Source organism: Centrocercus urophasianus, unplaced genomic scaffold (assembly GCF_019232065.1).
Source record: "Centrocercus urophasianus isolate 14NV4802_14NV808 unplaced genomic scaffold, USGS_Curo_1.0 seq_16, whole genome shotgun sequence".
NCBI classification, from domain to species: domain Eukaryota; kingdom Metazoa; phylum Chordata; class Aves; order Galliformes; family Phasianidae; genus Centrocercus; species Centrocercus urophasianus.
In genome coordinates this window covers 28102545-28123958 of record NW_024884711.1, presented here as the reverse complement: position 1 = coordinate 28123958, position 21414 = coordinate 28102545, and the positions used below count along the sequence as shown (strand labels likewise).

Sequence of the window (21414 nt, the reverse complement as noted above, 5' to 3'; positions counted from 1 at the left end):
TAAGAAAGCAAAAGCTTACGAACTAGAAATAGGAACAGCTCCACTTCTCAACAGGGAAGATAAATGAGGAGAATCAGCTGTTTAGGCAAAGAGGAGAGGTAGAGAGGAAGTGCAGCAAAAGCAGAAAAGCAAAGAATTTAGCAAAAGCACCAAATAATGAAAAAAAATGGGATATAAAAAGCTATTTGCTGCCTGTTCCTTCCATAAACAGTTCAATTTTGGGAGAGAGGGATGATGGGCAAAAGTCAAATTCACAACCCAAGTTACATTTTCTTATTTGTTCTTTTCTTAGGACTCTGCATTTCCTTTATTTTTGCATTCACCAAATCTGTTTTGGATAAACTGCTGCTCTTTTAATACCGCTGTGTTGCTAAGATGTGTGACTCCTTCAAAACATTTGAATAATATTTTTTCCAGAATGTAGCATTTGCAGGATCTCGCATTTATGTAGATGCGTGAGAGTGTGCAAATCCTTGGCAGCACTGTGGGCTGGCCTTCTATTTGCCACTTAGCCAAGGTGAGCCAGAACAGGACAAAAGCCCAACCCGTTTTGAGTGGTGCAGGAGCACAGCTGTGCTCTCTGGAGCCTTCTCTAGAGGATCACAGTGCATGCCCTGCCCTCTACTTGGGAAAGTTTCCTTAGGGTAGTGGTCCAAACATTGTTAACGCTTCACAGGTTAGTGTAACAGGGTAGTGTTAACCAATAGCCAGTTTCAGCCTCTAATTCATAGTCTGTAGCAATAAGAGTACATTCTATTTCAATGGATGTTTTCTTTTAAGGAAAAATGATTTTATTTTATTTTTTTCTGAATTTAGGAGGTGGGAGTTAGGCAGCACTTAATGTATTGACTGCAGTGAGAGAAAATTTGAGCATAAGGCACAGAGACATGTAGGTTGAGTTTAGATGAACACATTTGTCTGTGAAAAATTATATACTGCCTCAACCAAAAGGACTTCTTTCCTTCTGAAAATAAATGTTTTCTCCCATGTATTGAGAGATGTTACAGATCTCCCACTGTAGCAGTGGAGTTTTCATACATATATGCATAAGTGCTATTAAACTAATGTTTGCAGAAATTAATGGACTCCTTTAAAAAAGTATCTTTTTTCCTTCAAATGTATGGTTTTATTTCATTATTTTATCGTGGAGCTGTGAGCCCATGGCCTCTGCTTCTTTGTTCTGCCCGAATTAAACAGTACACTCACAGCCATGCTCTCCTCCTTACTAAAAATAATTTCCAAAGAAATCATTGAGAAAGGGTGTGAGAATATCTGATCTAAAATTACCAGTTCTTTCACTGAAATAATATCTGAAGAATATAGTAAAGAAGAGAGTCAAGTTAAATGATATCTTGTGTCTCTCCCAGGCCAGGATTAATGTAAGTACAGAATGGATATAATGTAAGAAATAATAAGCTATAGTTGTGGCCCAGTTAAACAAAACAGAAAGTAAGGGAGGTGTTTTTTGGAAAAGATCTAGCTCGGGGTAAAGCCTTGCTATTTTGTCCTTGCCTTGCTGCCTTTATTTTGACTGTCTGCAGCTGATCTTCAGCATCTTTACTTGGTAGGGACAGCTTTTAAAAGGGAAAGCTGGTGATAGGAACCAGCATTTTCCAGCAAAGGGCATTGTCTGTGTCTGGTCTACTTGGAAATACCTACAAAATGTGCTCTGTGTTTGTTTGTGATTTTGTCTCTTTTCCATAGCCATGCGTGGAACCGCACTGGGGGCAGCCGTGGGTTTGCAGCACGAGGTGGAGGAACCGTGCCACAGCTTTGGTGACATCAGCATGGAGTAAAACTCCGTTTTTAGAAACGTTGTAAAGGAAAAAGAGGCAATTCTGAAAATGGCTGAGATTAATAAGTGCACGAGAAGTTGGAAGGTGCTGTTCGCAGGATGGTGGTTGTTGCCATAGTGACCAAGAAAGTGGAGAACGGAGGAATTTTGAAGAGAATATCAGCTCAGACTTTAGTAATGCTCAGTTAGCATCTGATGTCTGTGCAAGAGTCCTTCCAGGCAGGCGGCGCCTTGTGTAGTGCAGTGCATGCCATGAGGGATAGGGAATGGAGAAGTGCCCTTGCCTGGAAATGACCCACAGTGTGTTTGCCTGTGCAGGTCATTCCCACAGTGTCCCTTGGCACTTCTCCTGGCAGGGCATTTGCTTGTTTCCTCTCCTATTCTGAAAATGCCAGGGAAACTGTGAGGAATAACTGTGGTCTGACTTCTTTCTGTCTTGTGTCTATAGTTCAGATTGAAGCTACTATCCATGATTTGCACCAAAAAGCTCATTTTGCTTTAATAAGAATTATTTCTTTTACTTAATACGTGAAGCCCAATCAAGTGGGTCCGGTCCAGCTCTAAAAATGTCAATTCAATTAATCATGGAAGGAGAGTCAGGACAGAGTTTGTCTCTATAATATGGAATCGGAATCAGGACAGTGCTAGGAACTGCTCAAGACCAAGATATATGGCTGTTCTGATACAAAGTAAAAAGCGTTTTTTAAATTAATGTCCTTGGCATGGACTACGCTAATACTTTCCTTTTGCAACATTTATTTTTTCATTAATGGTGCTAATGTGACCTAAAGATGAATGTGTAAAAGTGACAATCACCATGTATGTTTAAACAGGAAAGGGTCTCCTGAAGTCTGTGCTCATACTGGATGTTCTTGGTCTTGAAGTAACGGAACTGAAAACCATAGAGTAAGGAGAACTTCTGCAGTGTCTGGGGGATTTGTTCCTCTTGCCATTCAAGGGCCCCCGTGTTTTTCTGTCCTGCACTATAAGGGCTCCCTGAATTAATGTGATCTGAACTCTCATCTGTTCTTTCACTCACTCCATGCTTCTTTTCTTCACCAAGGTAGGAAATGCGTGTATGTTTCTTACAGTATGCCACCGTCGTCCTCTTTTTCCTATGCCAAGGTCAACTGCTTTTCTTTGCATGAAAATGCATGTGTCCCTTCACTCTTCTTTTGTCCTCATTGCTCCTCCTTTCTCTCTTCCATCCTCTGCCTAGCTCTTACTTTCTGCCTCTCCCTGAGGCAATTTGTTCCAAGTATGTGCATTTCTAAAGTGTACTGGGAGCAAGAGCTGCAAGGATATGGGAGGGAAGAAGGGGATTGTTAATGCTGGTAAGAAGGATGGCAGCCATCCCCTGGCTATTTGATCTATAAACCATTACCGACAGACTCGGATGTCTGAGGCAGCTGCATAACTAAATGCAAGAGGTCACAAACTCACGGGCTCTGTGTATATATACCTTTCCCCTTTCATTTTCTTGTTTTCACCAAAATCAATATGACATTGCCAATTGCCTAGAACATTCCCTAAAATGTGGGAATTCATCAAATAATCCAGCATTCTGAAATTATCTTGTTATAAACAAACACTGAGAAATGCCACTTAGCCAAGAATCACAACATCCAGGGATGAAAACTAACCTTCCTGTGCTCTTAGGCTGTCAGTCCCTCTGCACGATGTTGTTGTTTTTTTTCCAGGATGCACTGGGGTTTTCTTTCACAGCTGTTACACACAGTGCTCTAACATCTCTTTGGCAAGAAACCCAAGCTGACCATTTTTCTGTAATGTGGCACTCTTCCATCACACTGATTCCTCACCATTCTTTTTGTCAGCTTTGCATGTGTTCCTGGGTTTTGAGTGGTAATGGAGAGTTTACTATACAACATGCATGCATGTTCCTCTGTGTAACTACACCTTTTGATTCATACCATGTCAATTTGTTGATCTGAGGTAAAGGTCTGAGCAAACTATACTACAGTCATTAGACCAAGTAAAGAAGTGAAGTCAGCATACCTTTGCTTGTGGTGGTTAGGTTTTTGGTAAGTTTATTTTGTAATTGCAGTGGCTTCTTTTGTTTTGATTTAATATGGAGAAGTAATAAAACAATAAGAAAGTGGGAACTTTCTTAAATAGAAAAATATCAATGATTCTGAACTGTTTATTCTGATTTTCAGTGAAGTGTTCCAAAAAGGCTTTAGCTGGAAGGTTGGCATAGGTCGTAAGAAAACACTTACTTGAGTATAGTAGTGTCTAACTTCTGAATTAAGTGTCTTACATTAAATTAAAAAAAAAAGATGTGATACATATTTCAGCTTGGTATTCAATCTTGATCCAGTTTACTTGCTGTGATAAAAACTGCAGCCCACTGAAATCCCAGAGAGATTCATAGAGAGCTGTTGTTTGCCGTAGAACCATTTCTCAAAGATAAATTACGTAGCAGTAAAGACAAGTTCATAAACTTTATTGTATTGCTTTAGTAGCGGTGCTTTAGGTGCTACCAGGAAGGCAAATTTGACACTTAGGCCTTCCCTAGGGTTTATTGAACTGTCTTAGAAACTGCCTCTTTTAATTTTTTTCCTTTTAGGATCTTTCCTAAGCTCCGTATGGGAGGGGGAGGAAGAGGATGGTCTTTTTTTCTCGATCTTTGCTTGATCTTTCTGACTTCCTAGTTTTCCTAGCATGTAAAAAAGAATCATACTCTAAGGAAAAAATGATACTCTCTGTACGTTATTGACTCAAAACCATGTTACTTTTTATAGTCTTGCCATTTTTCTTCAATAGCATGCATCTTTGTCATAGTTTTAAAATTATCTAGAAATAGTACAGTTACAGTTCTTAAAATTATGTGCAGCTATGAGCAATATGTACTATCCACATTTTCCAAATGTTGAGACAATGTTCTAGTTTTTTGTGTATAGTAAAAAAAAAAAAAAAGTCAGCAATAAACAGTCAATCAAGTGGAACTGTATCTTAATAACTGAGTAATTTAAAAAGTTAATGTCAAGCTCCTTTACATTTGTATTCTAGAATTCTAGGATGAAATGTTCTTTGAGGCCCTGTGTACAAGCCCTGAAATAGTAGGTTTTTCTGGACTTTGCAGACTGCTTTAGCACCAAAGGATTTCTGACTGTTTGCTTTAATTGATTTATTTTTCATGACAATTTCCATTGATCTTTAAGCAGCTATGATTTTCACTGCCTCTCTCCAGGTTTCATTTTAGGAAAAATGCAGGAGTGTTGAATTGCTGATATCTTTAGGTGATACTGCGGTCGCTTTTGAGACATAGTTCAAACTGCAAGGTATCAGCCTGGAAGACGTAAAGAAAGATAAAGGCGAGAGTTTATCTTCACTGCCCATGCAGGCATATCTCTCACAGCGTAATAGCTGCTGTGCTGTCAAATCCAAGGTACAGGTACTTTTTGCCACGGTATCTTTGTGTGAGTTCAGTCTGAGGGAACTGCCTGACCACATCATGGTAAATACAGCTTTGTCTTTGTCACTGTGAAGATGTTACAGAGAGGGAACAACCGAAAGCTGCTTTTGTTGCAACAAAAATCTCATTTTGACAGTAAAGCATAGCCAGGCAGAGAGCTAAATCATATCCAGTGTGTTATATTTTAACCCTCAGCATCCTTAACTGAGGCCCAACACATGAACACCCAGAATTCAAGTGCATTCTCAGGAATGCAAGCACAGAAATTGAAAAGAAATCAGATGTGTCCACCATATATTGCAGCAGCTATGTAGATCATGAACCTCATGAATCCCCTTTCTTGAGGAACCTATTTCCTAGTGTAGGGGCTGATCAAGTGGGTAAATTGTCTGGCAACACCATTAGGAGTCACAGTTTGGTGGCTCAGCAGGGAAACGTGCTCTGGAAGCATCCTGTGGTCAGCTAGAGTGCTGAGCAACAAGCTGACAGCAGCCAGGTGCTTCAGTGAGAGTACAGCAGTATCTCAGAAGTGGGTACTGGGCAATAAATTACACAAGATGAGACTGAAGGAAGCAAGCCATCTTTTTATATGCCCTCTCTTTGGCACCAAACAGCTCTGTGACTCTCAGAGACTGAAGTGTTCAATCTCGATGAGCCTCTAGATACTGATGATGCTCATTTTGTTTGTCAGTGAACAGGTGAAAGCTTCCAAAAGCACTGATGCCAAATTCTCTAGTGCCTGAAGAACTGCACAGAACTGTTGTGTCTAGGCAAAGTCAGTATTTATAAGGGCTCTAGAGTGGTGAAGAAATTAGGCATCCCATATAAGAGAGAAGATGTTTTAGGCCATAAAGAGGAATTGATTTGTGGTTATTATTGCTGCCTTTGATCTGCCAACAGGGATCTGAAACTAATCCACCAGAGCAGCACAATTCTGATATATAGTGCCAGATGGAGATGCCAGAATAGGTTATTCCTGCTGGCTTTGATGCTGCCTTATCATGAAGTGATAAAACAGGTAGACAAAGCAGAGCAAGTAAAGGTTAGGAGAGTGTGTGCTGATGGAAGGCTGCTGGCTGTGTGAAGTGGCTGTCAGTCATCACAGCCACTGCAGGATCAATTAGCCATTTGCAGCATTGCCATAACCTGGTCAAAGACTGAGGGGCTGGCCATGCCAAGCTACTGGTTGGTGCACAGTGTTTCTTATCCTGAGCACTTTCTTACCGCATGGGGGGAGCAGAAAATGCCAGCTCTATTTCATAAGTAATCCAGTAAGCATGAACAGTTACAGAAGTGGAAAACAGTATTTTATATAAGGACAGTTATCCACCATAGATTCATAATCCACCTATGAATTGTATCAAAAATGAATCTTACTTTAAAATATTGTGCTGTAAGCAGTGATATGGTATAGCTGCTGAGATGTTGGTGGGGTTTCACCACTTCTGATTTCATTTTGTTTAGGAATTGGAGCAATTTGAGGCTTACTAAAGCTATTAGTTCTCTGTAGATCTCACAAGCATGTCAGTCAGCATGCTCATTGCAAAAGATGAGCTTTATATAGATGTTGAATCGATTGGCAGTGAGTTGTCAATAAATGCATCTTCTAGACACTGTGCAATTGACAAACTAATGAAGTACTTTCTCAGTGACAGAGAGATGTTGACAAATCTTTTTTCTGTTTTGCTTTTCCAATTTCTGCATTGGCATTTCTTATAAATCTGCTCCATACCACATGCCAGGATGTATTCCCAAGTAAGGGAACACCTGTTTGCTACCTTACATGTTTGGGATGGGATTTTGCAACCATGATAGTAGCATGAATGTTGAGAAACTAAGAGGTAAGGACAGTAGTCAGTCAAAGGATCACATCTGATCTCTCTGCAGTGCACTTTCCAGTACGGCTCAAAGAAGATGCAGAGTAGGTGTCCTGCAGTTTGTCACTCAAGACAGCAGCTTAGTGACTGCTTTCTGTTGTTGCACTTTTTCTGCCTTCATTGTTGCTGTAGCACATACGTTCATAGAGTCATAGAATGGCTTGAGTTGGAAGGGACCTTAGAGATCATCCAGTTCCAACCCACTGTTGTGAGCCAGCCTGCCACCCACCAGATTAGGCTACCCAGGCCCCCATCCATCTCTATCTTGTGCATCTCCAGGGATGGGGTATCCATGGCAATCTGGGCAGCTGTGCCAGTGCCTCACCATCCTCTGAGTAATAGTACAAAGTTTCAGCACCATTTTCCTTTTTCTCTTGCCCAGAAGCAGATGGAACCCTTGCTTTATTTTGCATTCAAGTCTCCTGTGGGCGCCTTTTGCAAATATCTGATGACCAAGCAAAGTAGCTCCTGGCCTTTTTTAAGTTCCATATTTATTTCTTTAACTCATGACCATGTGTAAGCACCAACAATTTAGTATGTGTGCTGCCTACCTACAGCAAAAAGTGTTCAGCAAAACTACATCATACTGGTATGCATAAACCTACCTTCCTTGTAAGAGAAACTATTTTGGTTATTGCATGCATTAAGGAATTTACAGAGTGACTCATTGCCCCTAGCTATTACAAACACTTGATGAAAAGAAGTTTTCATTCCAGCGCTCATAGCCATCGCAGATGTTCTTCAGGTATTGCTGTGAAGTCTGGGGTTTGTGAGCAGTACCGCAGCTGCTCTATGCCTATTTGTTTGCATTGAAAAAACTTCACAATAATTGTAGATTATTTAAATGATCAAGAATGGGCTGTTTGACTAGCATCACAAATAAGAGTTTGGCACAGTTTCCAAGATTTTCCAAGTTGCTAGCAGTAATTACAATACAGATCATTATGAAATCTCTATCATAATTCCTAACCGGAAGATCTTTACGTTCTCTAAGCTCGGCAGAGTGCTGAAATAGGAAACGTAGGTGATTCTGAAGAAGACTGCGATGAGGCTGTCTCACAGAAATCCTGTCCCGTGCAGTGTGCGCTACTGGATTTTCAGTTGTCATGCACATATTAACATGGCACTAAGGGCCAAACCTTGCACCCACTGACATCAGAAGCAAAATTTATACTGTTTTTCTTGTGACCAAAATCAAGTGAAATGTTGCCATTTCACTGAAGTGGGCATCGAGGAAGGACTCCTTTCAGAAGGCTTCTCTCTGTGGGTCTTGAAACAGCCTGAAGGCAGCTCAGATAACCGATACACTTAAGGGCATCAGAACTTACTCTTTTATGTCCATTGCTTTTATTTCCAAAAAGATGTAACTGTTTCTTTCCAAAGGCATGGCCAACTTCTTACTTTGCAAGGGGGAAGGAAGCCACTGGAAAAGCCTGAAGTGGAGCAGGGATAAGAACTCATATCATGTCTCACCCAGCTCATCCAGCACTGTGGAGAACAAATAAATGAAAAATATTGCCATCAGAAAAAGAGGAGTTTATAACACTCAGTTTCTGGTAACCAAGTTGGTTTCAGTAGGTTTCCAGGAAGGCCAGTCCTTCTCTCAAGGTGTTGGTGGCATGAAAACATATTACTTGTTTTCCCTATTGTTTCAGAACTCCCTCCAACTGCAGATAAGTTTGTTTCACGGAAGAGATCTTTAAGAAAGAGGACAAGATTAAAAAAAAAAAAAAGATAAATATTCAAAGCAAATGTTAGAGTCTTGTGTACCTCTTGTGGTTCTGTTTGCTGATGGCTCAGTTTCCATATGGCCTGAGTAATGAAGAGCTGACTAGTGCACCTAGTTAGGTGTAATTCCCTGAGTACTTTTGAAACATAACAAACCCAGAAAGACTGTAATGAAAAACAATAGAAAGGCAGCTGGGGGCTTAACTTATGATCTCTGCTCATTACACTAAGCGACATTTTCATTGCAGTGTTACCATCAAGATTATTGGCTGCCACATAACATAGGTCCCACCTGAAAAGATTCTGGAGTAGCTTTGTCTGCACAATTATAGCCATGGAAGAACACCATAGAGTTGCATAAGACCTAGTCATTGATTGCCAGATACTAATGGTGTGACACTTCGTTCAAAATTGGCTGGAAAATTAATTGAATGTTCTCTATCACTTTATTCTGGGGTATCTGTGTGATCATCTTTGGTCTTCTGCAGTAGAAGTATTTAACTGGGAAGCCAACATATTCGTAATTTTTGCTTCCATAATGGAAGCGTGTGATCTCTGGCTTTCCAGCATTTTAACATGAGTAGCAAAAACTATGTTTAAATTGGCTTTGAATCCTCTTGCTCCTTTGCATGTTTGTGGACCTGTCTGAGCTCTTGTCAGAGCATCTGGAAGGTCACTGTCATTTGAGTGTTTGTGCCAGTGTGGGCCAGGGGCTTGTGAAGGTCTGTATTTTGGAAATAGATTTCACAAGGAAGGTGGTAAAATTAAATCCATGATGGCCTGGTTCGTATTTTCAAAAACTGAATCTAAGAAGGCTGTTTCCCCTGGAACAGCCTTCCTGGAAGGTATATTCAACATGAGTTGAATAAAGCCAGCTGAGATGACTGAGTGCAATTGAATTGCTGTGATGTGCAGTACTTCAGATGTGGTAATATAATGGTCTTTCATAGTTCCACACTTTACTCTTTTCCCTTTATAATGGTCTTTTAAAAAAAAGTGAGTTTTCCCATTTCTTCATCTTTTTTCTAGTAGTGCTTTTTAACAGCTCAACCCAGTGGACTGGAGGAGCCAGGGGTTTCCTGTATCAGTAGCAATGAGCAGCTGCTTCTCTTCCATCTTCTCTTGTCCTGACAGTAACAAGACTAACCTCAAATTTGGAGTATTTATATACACAGATAGTGTATAGACATGGCCAACCACAAACAGACACCCACACAAACTCAGAAATGGCAAGCAATAGCCTGACACAGGAATAAATACTCAAGAACACCCTATTTCCGGATCTCTTCAGTATCTGCCTCCGTAAATCTTGGTCTGCGAGATTATCAAGTCTCCAGACCCACTGCCTCCAACATCCAGACCCTCAGTCTCTCTGGAAGCACATCCCAGACCCTTTGTCTCTCCAGTATTTAGCACTGGGCTCAACTTAGAGACAGGCTAGTCAAGCCTGGGGTTTGCTGATGGATCATGCATGCACACTCTCGAGAACAGAAAATAGAGTTTAGATAGGGCAAAATGGAGGTGGTTTGGCACAGAGTTTGGCTCAGCAAGTGTGCTGACCAGCCTCCTGCTCATGCATGACTGGCCTCATTTATTCCCCACCTGGAACCCTCTTCATTTCCCTGCACTTGCTCTCTACCGTCTCCCTTGATTCCTGCCTTCCGCCCTCTTGGCCCTTCTCTTAAACATCTCATGAGTCCCATATTACCCTTAAATACTTCTGCTCAATCCCCCAGACTCCCTCTGAGCATCCCATAATCCGTGGTTCCCTGGAGCTTGAGTTTCTTGTATTGAATCACCCGAGTGGGTTGTGAAATAGGACCAGGGCCTAATCCTTTCCCTTTGAGGCCCTCAGGAGTGGTGGTTCATGTGGATTAGATTGGTGCAGTTCATCACTGTTCAGACTTTTAGTCTATTTTGAGTAGTAATGAGGCAGCTGGCCCTGCGGCTAGAAGAGGTGATGGAAGTGGATGCATGAGCCAATCCAGCAGAGCAGGGCAGCAGTATAAACCCTATGTATGAAGAGTTGTGGTCTCCTTAATCTTCTCCCTGCTTCTGCCAATGAAATCAGCCATCCTTGGTGTGCTGCTGAGCAGGCTCAAATTAACTCAAGAACTTCAATATTTGCTTAAAAAAGAAAGAAAAAGACCATGCATCAGTATTTCCCCAGAGTGCCTGTTCTCTACATCTAGTTACTAAGAAAAAAAATAATACATACCGGCCAGACACAGAGTAACTTAAGTTCCTTGGTTTGCGCTTAACTATTTTTACCCTCCATTTTCCTTTTCTTTAATGTTAATTAGATGCACACCAAAATATATATAGTAAATCAATAATAAAGATTATACAAGGAGATTTAACTGAGCAGCAATTCCCTTAGTGTAGCATTCAAAAAGGAAAATGAGCACTGATTTGTTTAAGCCCAAAGAATGCCACGTAAACAGCGACTTTAAAGTAACAGAAAAGTGAGGGAGACTGTGTTCAGTTGGCTCAAGAAAGGTGAGTGCTGCAAGCCACTATGTTTCCTGCACCATGTTCACTGCCTCACTGGGTTGATTAGCAAGCAGGCAGGTGACCTTGAATATAGACCCAATAACATCGTTTGGTGAAATGGAGAAAACTGTTGATTTATCTAATTACATGCTCATGATGTTACATAAAGACAAGGGTTGTGATGCTACGGATGACTTTGGTAAGTGCTACATGCTTCTTTCTTACTTGAATAGTCTTCTTCCTTCTTGTTGCATTTTTTTGCCAAAGAGGCTGATCCTGGTCACGCAGATTTTGCAACCCTTAATTCCTTCTCATTCATTAGATGGAGGATGTTGTTTGTTCCAATGTGTGCCTCAGCTCTCAGAGTTTGCAGTCGATACCTTTATCTAGCACTAAAATGTTTTGTTTTTTTTTTTTTCTGGTCATAAATAGGTGGGGAAAATTCTCCATTGAAGCCTGTGGAAATTCTTAGCCATAGGACTTGGGGTTCTGACCTGTGCAGTTTCTCATGCCTGGAATTGATGAATGGACTGGTCTGTGCATGCAAGCTGAGCTGCTCTCTCATCCATTTGAAAAGGAGTGTGAGAAGGGAGATCAGCCCTCCCAGATATGTTTAAAGATGTGAATCCCTGGGGAGAAATTCTGTGTAAACGAGTCTGATAGGACCATGTCCAGGTGCAGAAATGAATCATTTTCTCCTTGGTTCCCTCAAGCTGCCATCTCATTCTGTTGGGGCTAGATGGGGGTTATTTTATAAACTCAGTAGAGTCTCTAAATGAAATCTTTGTGTTTCTCTTTATCTCATTTTTTGAAGATATACACATAAGCATGTCCTCTCCTTTGCATGTATGACATTTCCATGTAGGACCCCTAGGTGTATCGCTCTGCCTTTGTGCAGTGGCAGAGGTGTTTGTTGCTCAGTTTGCTGTGCGTTGGGTTGGTCCGATTTTCAGAAGACAGATGCCAGTGATCCATGTGCTTTCAAAAACCATTCTGCCAAGAGCCAGATTTTGTATAAGGTCTTTAATGTTGTATGTACAGGATCATTATCCAATTTTGCAAATCTTGGCCTATACATTTTCCTTTAAAAAAGACTTTTCTTGTGAGTGAGGTTTCTGTGAGCTTCCAGCTGTGCTCCTGTAACACGCCTCTCTTTTAAAGTACTTGTTTCAAAAGGCTGCTGGCCTCAGAGTGGATAAGGAAATGCTTTTTTTTTTTTTTTATTACTATATATTAATTAAAGAGATGCCTAACACCTACTTGGAATTCCTTTTGGGGAAAAATGAAGTTCTCCTTAATGTGCAAGAGTTCAAAGAAGTAGAGATTCACCATTTTAAGAGCTCACGTGTCTGGCAGAATTCAGATCATTCTGCAACAGCTAGCCCTATAGGAAAGCAGATGTCTGTTACTTAGCTCAGATCTCCCTGCACGTACACATCTCTGAAATATCTCTCTAATGTATTTTCTGGATCATTTTCCCTTCACAATTGCAGTTTGGGCTGCTGCAAAGTCACGGCAGAACTGATGGTGTTGTTGTGAGGGGCAACATGGAGCTAAGCTTCTGAGCTAAGCCAGAGGTCCAGGTAGTCAGGGCTCCATCTCTGTCAGTAACCTGTAGGTAAATAGCATCAGAAACATGGCAAGTAGAGACTGATTCTCTTCTGAAGGTAAATGGCACAGCAGTTATAAAGTGGAGAGATGGGGACTGAGGGATCTGGCAGAAGGTTGTGCTGTGGGATTCAATTGTGAAGTGCAAAGATGTCAGGTCTGGCTGGTGGGAGACGTGGGATGGATGGGCTTGTCTCGAGGGTGCACGTTGTAGGGTCATTAAGACAGTGAGCCACGGGACAGTTCTGGTGGAGTACTTTGCTTATTGAGCTTTGGAGTGTTTTTTAGGCAGGAATTCACAATAAGTCAGTGTTGAGCTGTATGACTCAGCTGAGTCTATAAAGTAATGCAGCTAACAGCTTGCGTGCAAAGTGGGAGCAGAGGAATGGTTTCTCTGGGCGGACTTCATCTAACATTTTAAAATACCTAAATGTGAGCGTGTGTGTGTCAGCTAGCTGCCTACTGTCCATCCTAGTCAGTGGAAATCTGTAGCAGCAGACAGCAACTGAGTGTCTTGCAGCAGCCCTTTACATTTGGTGAGCTGGAAAGCTCTCGGCTCTGCTGGTTTTGTCAGCAGGATTTCCATTGAGTGTCCCATGAGCTTGGACAGCCAGCTCTGCACCCATCCTGATCTCTTCTTTCTGAATCATGCTCTTAGAAATGAAACTCACTAGAAACGAGAACTGAAGTGGGCTGTTTCAGCAGGGCTTGTGTTTTAGCCTGTGTCCTAATGCCGTGATTCATATACTGGGTGAGATATGCCCCCAGTGAGCACAGGCTGCTTCCTCTCATCGTGTTCCTTTCTTCACCTATGTGGCCCAGGCCAAACTGCAGCCTGGCAGTATCATGAACAACACTGTGCTCTTCCCTGAAGAGCTGGCACTGCCTGGTGGGACAGAACAGCCCAACCCATAGAGAGGTAGCCGGGTACCCTGTGAGATTTCTGTGGTGATCGCAGCTGAGGAAGATCTGAGAGCACTTGGATCCCCAGCTCTGCTGATGCAGAAAGTCTCGTTGAAAGGCACCGTGCAGGATTTGGGGATGCAGGGAAAGGTGATGCCAGGGCAACCTTTTCAAAGGCTTTGGGTTATAAAGATTACTTGGGGCTCTGGAGGCTTGAGCCAGTTTGAAATACTAGGGAGTGAGAGCAGGGAGCAGAGGAAGACAAAGCATCACAGACCTGGCAATGCTGGAGCAGCCGTACAGCGTGTTGAGGCTGTATGGCCCAGGTACTCTGAACCAGCAGCAGGCAAGGAGAAGCACCAGTGCCTGCCCCGCTCACAGTGAGTGCCACCAGAGTGTCTGGGCATGAAGAGCGAGCTGGCACACAAACAGATGACAGGCCAAATCTGATTTTTGTTTTGAAGGAACTCACAGAAAGCTTCAGATGATGAACATCTCTGACACTGCTGCCATCTGCTCTCGAAGCACTTGCAAACAAGGGGTAAAAAATTAGCTGAATAAAACAAGTCACTCTTGTCTGTGCTTCTTTATGAAGAATTCTAAAACAGCAGCTTGCAGTCCAAGTGTTCAAGGTAACCGGATATTTGTTTCATCATGAAGTATTTCTATTACTTTAAATTGTTTGACTTACATTACAGAAAAAAATAAGTCAGTGGTAAGCTACCAAAATTATACAATACTTGCAAAGTAATTTTCACACACACACACACACACACACACACAAACCTATTTCCCCTCATGGGTACATCAGTGCCACATTTCATGGGTACATCATTGGCACATTAAACTCCTGCATCTGTCTCCACCCTGGGAGAAGATGCTTTTGAGGAGGTGATATGTTAGCAGCTCCTGACAGAGAGAAGGCCAGGCTCAGTCGCAGGGGGAGCACACCATGGGGGCAGCAAGCTGTGCAAAGACTGCTTGGGCAAAGGCCTCTTGCAGAAAGTGCTGGAGAGTTGAAACTAATGCAGGCTAAGCAACTAAGTGTCTCAGTCTTGCAGTACTTTCAGATTTTAGTCTTTTGTGATGCCATGGCTCATGTAGCCTTTTCCCTCTCCTGGTTCAGCAGGTGAGCTAGGGATCCATCCAGCTGAGCTCACCGTAAATAACCAAGATTGAAAAAATACCCAATTTTCTAAAATTGAGCAACAGTGGGATCTTTTATTTATGTTTCTCAGCTTGCAGTATGTATGTGAAGATAGTATTCCTCCAAAATCTTATCTACCTATACCTGCCCTTTTTATTCTTCATACTCACCCTGTAGCTCTCCTACAGGCAGAACGAGCAATGTGTTTTTATGGCTAGCCTTGTGATCCTATTTCAAACTGCTTAAACTCAAGAAAAGCAATGTGTGCCTCCAACACTTTACACTAGTTTGCTCATCCACACTAGTTCACTAATCTCTGGGAGTATGCAGCCTTCAGCTAGTGTTTGTTGTCTTGTACAAGGGAAAAATACTGGAGAAAATTGTGTTGAAGAGGGTTTTTGAAAATGACAACATTGGAACTTTGTGAGTTTTAAATTCAGAGATTTGGTGGCAAGGCTGCATGCTTTCGCGTTGCAAGGCTCCATGTCTGAGCTTATACTCTAAATTGCAAGATTTAGCAATTTGTAGTTTAATTTAGAAGGATCACCTACTTTCCTAAGTGCTTAAGTAATGTGGCAGGCTATGGTTATTGATTCTCTCTAAATTTATTACAAGAAAGCTGTATTCACTCTTTCCCCTTGGGAATGCCCCTCCTGAACTGCATGCTTGCTAGTGACAGCTTAGACCCCTGATACATAACCAAAGACCTTGCCTAATATCCTTGCAACTGCTCAGGGAATTTTTATTAAGTAAAAGCATCATTAAAGTAGACAGAATGATGAAGTTTAATGAGTGTCTTTCCCACTTGATATTGTTAGTTTTGCAGCAGCAGCCTTAGTGCTTGCATTTGTTAGTGGGGCAGACAGAGAATGCAGGGAGATTTTGTTTATATTTGCATACAAAGAAACATTTACGTTCATGAGAGAAGTTTGCTTTGAAAAATGTGGTACAAGGAAAGAAAGCAACCAGAAATCTCTCCATGGGGACTTTCATCATTTTCTGACTTGCATTTAATCTCCCCTTTCACTTCAACACAGCGACAAGACTACATGCAATGCAGCTGTAGCTGCTAATTGTACAATGGTTCAATAGTTTGCAAGCTGTGGTTGCGCTAACTGGCTCCCGACTGCTGCTGCAAACTGCAAATACCTCAAGCGTTTGTTTGCAGTCCACATTTTACTGGTCAGCCCAGGCTTTGGGTAGAGAGGTGTACACAGTGCACTTCCTGGAGCTGTACCAGCCTCAGCAACCAATGATGTTCCAAAATACCAAGTATGAAGGTGCCATATTGACAGCCTTTACCTCACCAATCTGCCATAAAACAGTAGGCACAGTCAGTCAGCCTCAGCATTGCTCTCTGTTTATTGAGCCCATCTGCCTATGTTGAGGGTCTCGCCACGCAAAGAGCCGCATCAAGGTGCCGGCTCTCAGCAGCTTGCTGCCCATCAGCCTGGTTGCGGGGCTGTCAGCAGGCATGTTTTGGGCTGACCTGAGCCAAGGGCAGGGTGCAAGTGTCTCAGCCCGTGTTTGACTCCGTGGCAACGGCAGAGCAGCATTATTCATTGTTACAGTTTGGCTGACGGGCGGTGACTTATATACTGTGGTTTCTGTGTCTGTTCCCTTCCAGGAGGTAACAAAATCATGAAGGAGCAATGTGTGAACTCCACACGTCTTACAGCCAAAGGGTTTGGGGTTCTCATGCAGTTTGGTTAGTTGCTTCTCTGTATGGATCACTTAAATTAGGGCTTTTTGTTTTTGGCTTTTTCTGTTGTTTTTTTCTCCTCGGGAGCTATAAAAGTGGTGTCTTTCATTCTATTGGAAGTTCACTGGAAATCCGGAATTCTCTTTTCCCTAGTGTAACAGAAGGCAAGTTCGGTCCCAGCAGCATTATCACAGTCATTATTGTATTTAAATGTTGTTGTGACACCATATGTCTCCTTGTATTTGATGTGTGCAAACACAGGAGAGAGAGTCCCTGTCTGTGCAGGCTTATATAATCTAAATACATCTGATCCTTGCTCTTTGCGTAGCAGACTGCTGTGATAGATTGTAAAGCATTTATCTTCAGCTGAGACAGCATCATGCAGCTGAAACTTACTTGAAATTTTGCCAGAGAAACCTAAGTAGATGTCTTTGATTTGTTTATTTCGAACCCAATAATTACTCTCCTGGATGAAGTTTGGGCGCCCACGCCTTGAGAATAAGCAAAAAGAGCATTGAAATGCTGCAACTCGTGTAGATCTACTATTGCAAATGTACTCTTTGCATGGGGGTGGAGAGGGAATCAGTGGAGCACTCCTAGCGCTAAGTATCATAGGGAGCAAGTGCCAAAGTAAAACTGCGACCAGAAATACTGACAGGAAAATTGGGGTTTTTTATCACTTAACATGTGCAGCAGCCTCTGGGCCTCACTTCACAGTCAAAAGATGTTGCCCAAGGAGACTTTACTGGAACTTCTTAGTTGATTCAAAATTGTCCATAGTCAGTTCTTCCACTTCAAAAGCATTCATGAAGTCAGCAGAACCTGACTGAACCTGTCCCACCAAACCTTTTATTTTCAGAAATGGTTTGCTAATCTGAGCCCTGCCAGTCCACGAGCTTGAAAATTTGCACTGAGAAAGCAGAAAATGAGAGACATAATGGATACCCAAAGGGTTTCTGAGTGGGAAATTCACATAAAGCTTCCAAAGGAAAAAAAAAAAAAAGTGGAACCTGAGCAAAAAAAAAAAAAAAGGCATAAAACCAAAAAAAAAAAACAACCATTAAAGCCTTTCTGGTCCTTTCTGGATTAGCACTAATGGGACGAAGGAGCTGTGGGCAGCAGCAGACTGAAGATGCAGAACAGCAGCAGTGGACTTCTGTTCCAGTCTGCTGGGGGAGGAGGTTCTGCTCACATGCCGTGGATGTGTGGATTCTCTATTAATTCAGTTGTTGAAGTCCTTCATGTGGACCTTCTTATTATATGAAAAACCTCACATTACACTCTAATGTAATGTTATTTCTCCAGAGCCAAAAAGCAGCTTGAATGTTAATTTAGTGTTTAACTAACTCTTGGTTCACAGATTGGAGCACCATCTATTTCCACTTCTCTGTTGCTAACTTCTCACAGTTAGGAAATTATTGCTGACAGTGGCTCAAATCCTGTGCCGCATATTGTTGAGAAAAAGATGCTTCTTGTCTCTGGACTCTTTCTACCCTGGATCGGTTTCTGACGAGACAACCTCTCTGAATGACAGCTGAAATATTTCTGTGCTCTTCTACGATAGTATTTCCTGATACCAAAACATCTCCTCCCCTGTCTTCCCTCCCCCAGTTCACTTGACGTCTTGCAAAATGGGATGGGTATTTAGGAGGGATGTTTGATTGGTACATGTGCTGTACTGGATGAAATACAGCCTTGTGCCATTGGGGCTGTATATCTTACAAAAAGGAAAATACGTGTATTCTAGCTAACAGACAGCATGTGGTTATCACGGAGGTTCAGGGCTTTCTTTGTGTTCCTCAGGAAATGGGATCTGATTTCTCACTGACAGCAGGTGATGGCATACATAACAGTTCAGTAAGGTGAAGCAGTGTCTTAGTTTACAGCTGTATTTTCCTTGAGCAGGGCTGTTTTGGGCACAGTGTGCCTTGACAGCAGTCTGCTCAGCAGCGTGATGTACAGCTGCAGTTGCTGAGGGGGTGAAAACGAGCGCTGCCTCTCCTCAGTGCTCTGCAAGCTCTAATCCCATTTTGCAATCCAGGAACCCCAGGGCTGAAGTATCCTCCAGGTGCTGCACAATAAAGCTCAGAGCAGGTGCAAGGTTTTAACCTCCCAGCTTCAGCAGTCTTAGCTACAACCTCTCCGTGCCTGCCATAAATAGCTCCACCAGAGCCATGCCGTGCAGCATGGTAAATGAAGGGTATCTCTATCTCTTTGAATCCTTGTTCAACATCTCTTGCGTGAAGTTGGCCACGTAGTCCACCAGGCCCTGTGTAAGAAGCAGGGCAAATCCTCTGCATCTGAAAGTAATTTCAGCTTGCAAAGTACAAAAGGTGACTTAGCTAAAGAGTTGCTTTATCTCTGAGATACACACTCAGGCCGTTATCCACTGCAGAGCTACCTATCAGGTCACACTTTCTGGAGAAGCAAAAACAATTCATGAGAAGCTGGCTCTGTCCTGATGTTGCTTTGCAAAAGGCTCTGCAGCCAGTCCTAGTTTGCAGCAGGGGTGTTCAGATGTGTGAGCACTGCAGGTGGGCTTCATCAGGACTGAATGAGCCACACTTGGGCACATCAAAAGGCCCCAAGCGTGTCCTGTTTCTTGAGAAATTCCACCAGAAGCTGAGTGCCAAAAGCAGGGTGACATGAGAGGCCGGTACCTTTACCTTTTTCAGCAGCAGCAATCCTCTCAGGTTGTGAAGGTTGTGGAGTGCCCAGCCTCATTGACAACATTTGAATGTGGGATCAGAGCAGACACCCCCCAGCACAAAGGTGAGGTGTTAGCAGGGGGACGCCTTCCATAGGGATTTTGGTGTTTGTGTCACTGTTCCAGGTGTTTGTGCAGCTGAATGAACAGAAACAAAGCCTGTTCCTGCTCCCTTCTGTGCACACAGACACCTCCACAAAGTGCGCCTTCAAAAAGCACTCTGTGCGAAGAAGGGAAGTTAAGTTTGAGCTGTGTTTATTTTTGGTGTGTTTTTAATTTAGTTTCATCAGGTTTACTCATAAATTATCTATTAATTACTGTGTGGTATTTAGCAAGATCCTCTCAGCCATGTAGTCTATTTAGTGCTGCTTTGAATGCTTGCCGTCTTAATTGTAGGATACTTTGTCAACATTTAATCAGTGGTACTTACTAATGTGGCAGTGATGTGTTGGTAGCTGTCCCAGTACTATCAATCATGTGTGAGCAGCAAAGAAGGCTGTGACACCATTGCTCTCTGTCACGTTATCAAGCCCTTGGGTTTTCTGGTTAGGGATGATGCTCACTTTGCTTTAAGAGGGCACTCTATCTCTCCAGTTCAAGCCAATTTTTGTCATTGTCGACTTGAATATGTGTCGTCGCAGAGCTCTGTGCTTCAATTCCATAACTGCCAAGGAGGGGTTGCTAGTTTCTGAATTCAGAGCTGATTGCTCCAAAGGCCTGCTCTTCCTGGTGTTTCTCTGGTCAGTCACAAACAAACTGATAATATGGACTGCAGCATGAGATCTGACAGAAGAATCGGTGTATTGAGACAAAATAAATGTAATGACCTTCCGTGTTTGTTCTTTTTTTTATTTCTAGTAACCATATGTCTCATTGAACACGCTACAGATCAAAAGCCTATATTTAATGGTTTGATAACAAATGTTGTCTCATTTCCTTGCAGTCTTTATGGCAGACACATGCAGGCAAACCCTGAACCTCCGAAGAAGAACAATGACAAGTCAAAGAAGATCAGTCGTAAGCCTCTGGCAGCCAGGAACAAATAAGTCTCCAGCTTGTGCCTCTGGTTTTATATCTTTAACATTTCTTTTGCATGTGCCTGTAATATTCCAACACATCTCCTATTACTCATATTGTAAGGAAGCGAAGACTAAAGGTAAAAGCAATTTACTGTGTGTGCTGCTTTAGAGGATACTGCTTAAAGAATACAGAATCGTATTCTTTCCTAATTACGGTCACATTTATGTAGCCATTTAATATATCACTGTCAAACACATTTTAGCTTTTCTATTTATACGTATGTTAATGCCCTCTGTTCACACGTATCACATCCTGTTAATATCAGGGTTTTGCACCTATATTATACAATATTAAATTTCATATACTATTCCAAACGATTTTAATAAAGGTCTCTATTTGTACTGTGGTTTGATTTCTTCAGTGGGACTTCCGAACAGCAACGTTCGTGAAGCATGTGTCCCGTTTCCTGCAGTGTGTTCCTTTCTTTCGTAGGGATGTAATAACATTTTCTCTGATGTGAGTTAGTTAAAATTTGAAGCCTTCTGTTCAAGGACTTTAAATTTTCAATCAGTTTCATTTTTTTTTTCCTTTGCTGGGCCCTGCATTTTTGCCTTGAAGGTTATTTTGAAACCAGGGAGTAGGGGAAGAGAAAGAGGAAAGAAAAAAAAATTATAAAGAGCTGCCAATTGCCAGCCTCAATTTGGGGAAAGTGAGCTTTCTCATTTGAAGAAGATGGTACTTCTGCCAATTTTTTAAAGCAATTTTTTTTAAAGCAGAAGACCCAAATAATGTATTTAATCTCTGCCATGAAAATGCTGTACTGAAGAGCCGTTCCAAATGGCTGTTGAAAATGCCACAGGTGCTATATTTATCTGTGCAAAGCCCGCTCCACAACCAAGCTCAGAGGCTACAGTTGTGAAGCGATTAAACAAATTGTTTAACATCTGAAACAGCTTCAGGTCTTATCAGTGGGAGGAAAAAATAATAATACAGACAGT

The 21414-nt window shown here is 42.1% G+C and overlaps 1 protein-coding gene across 2 annotated transcripts in view; it reads left to right on the top strand.

The window, feature by feature from the left end:
* The window catches only part of RSU1 (Ras suppressor protein 1), a 99682-nt gene extending 78865 nt beyond the window's left edge, over nucleotides 1–20817 (top strand). For both annotated transcript variants that reach the window (XM_042816764.1, XM_042816765.1), the window contains exon 9: nucleotides 20340–20817. In XM_042816764.1, the coding sequence (XP_042672698.1) occupies nucleotides 20340–20442 (103 nt within the window). In that variant the 3' untranslated portion in view covers nucleotides 20443–20817. The remainder of the gene's footprint in view (nucleotides 1–20339) is intronic.
* Nucleotides 20818–21414: the final 597 nt, after the last annotated feature.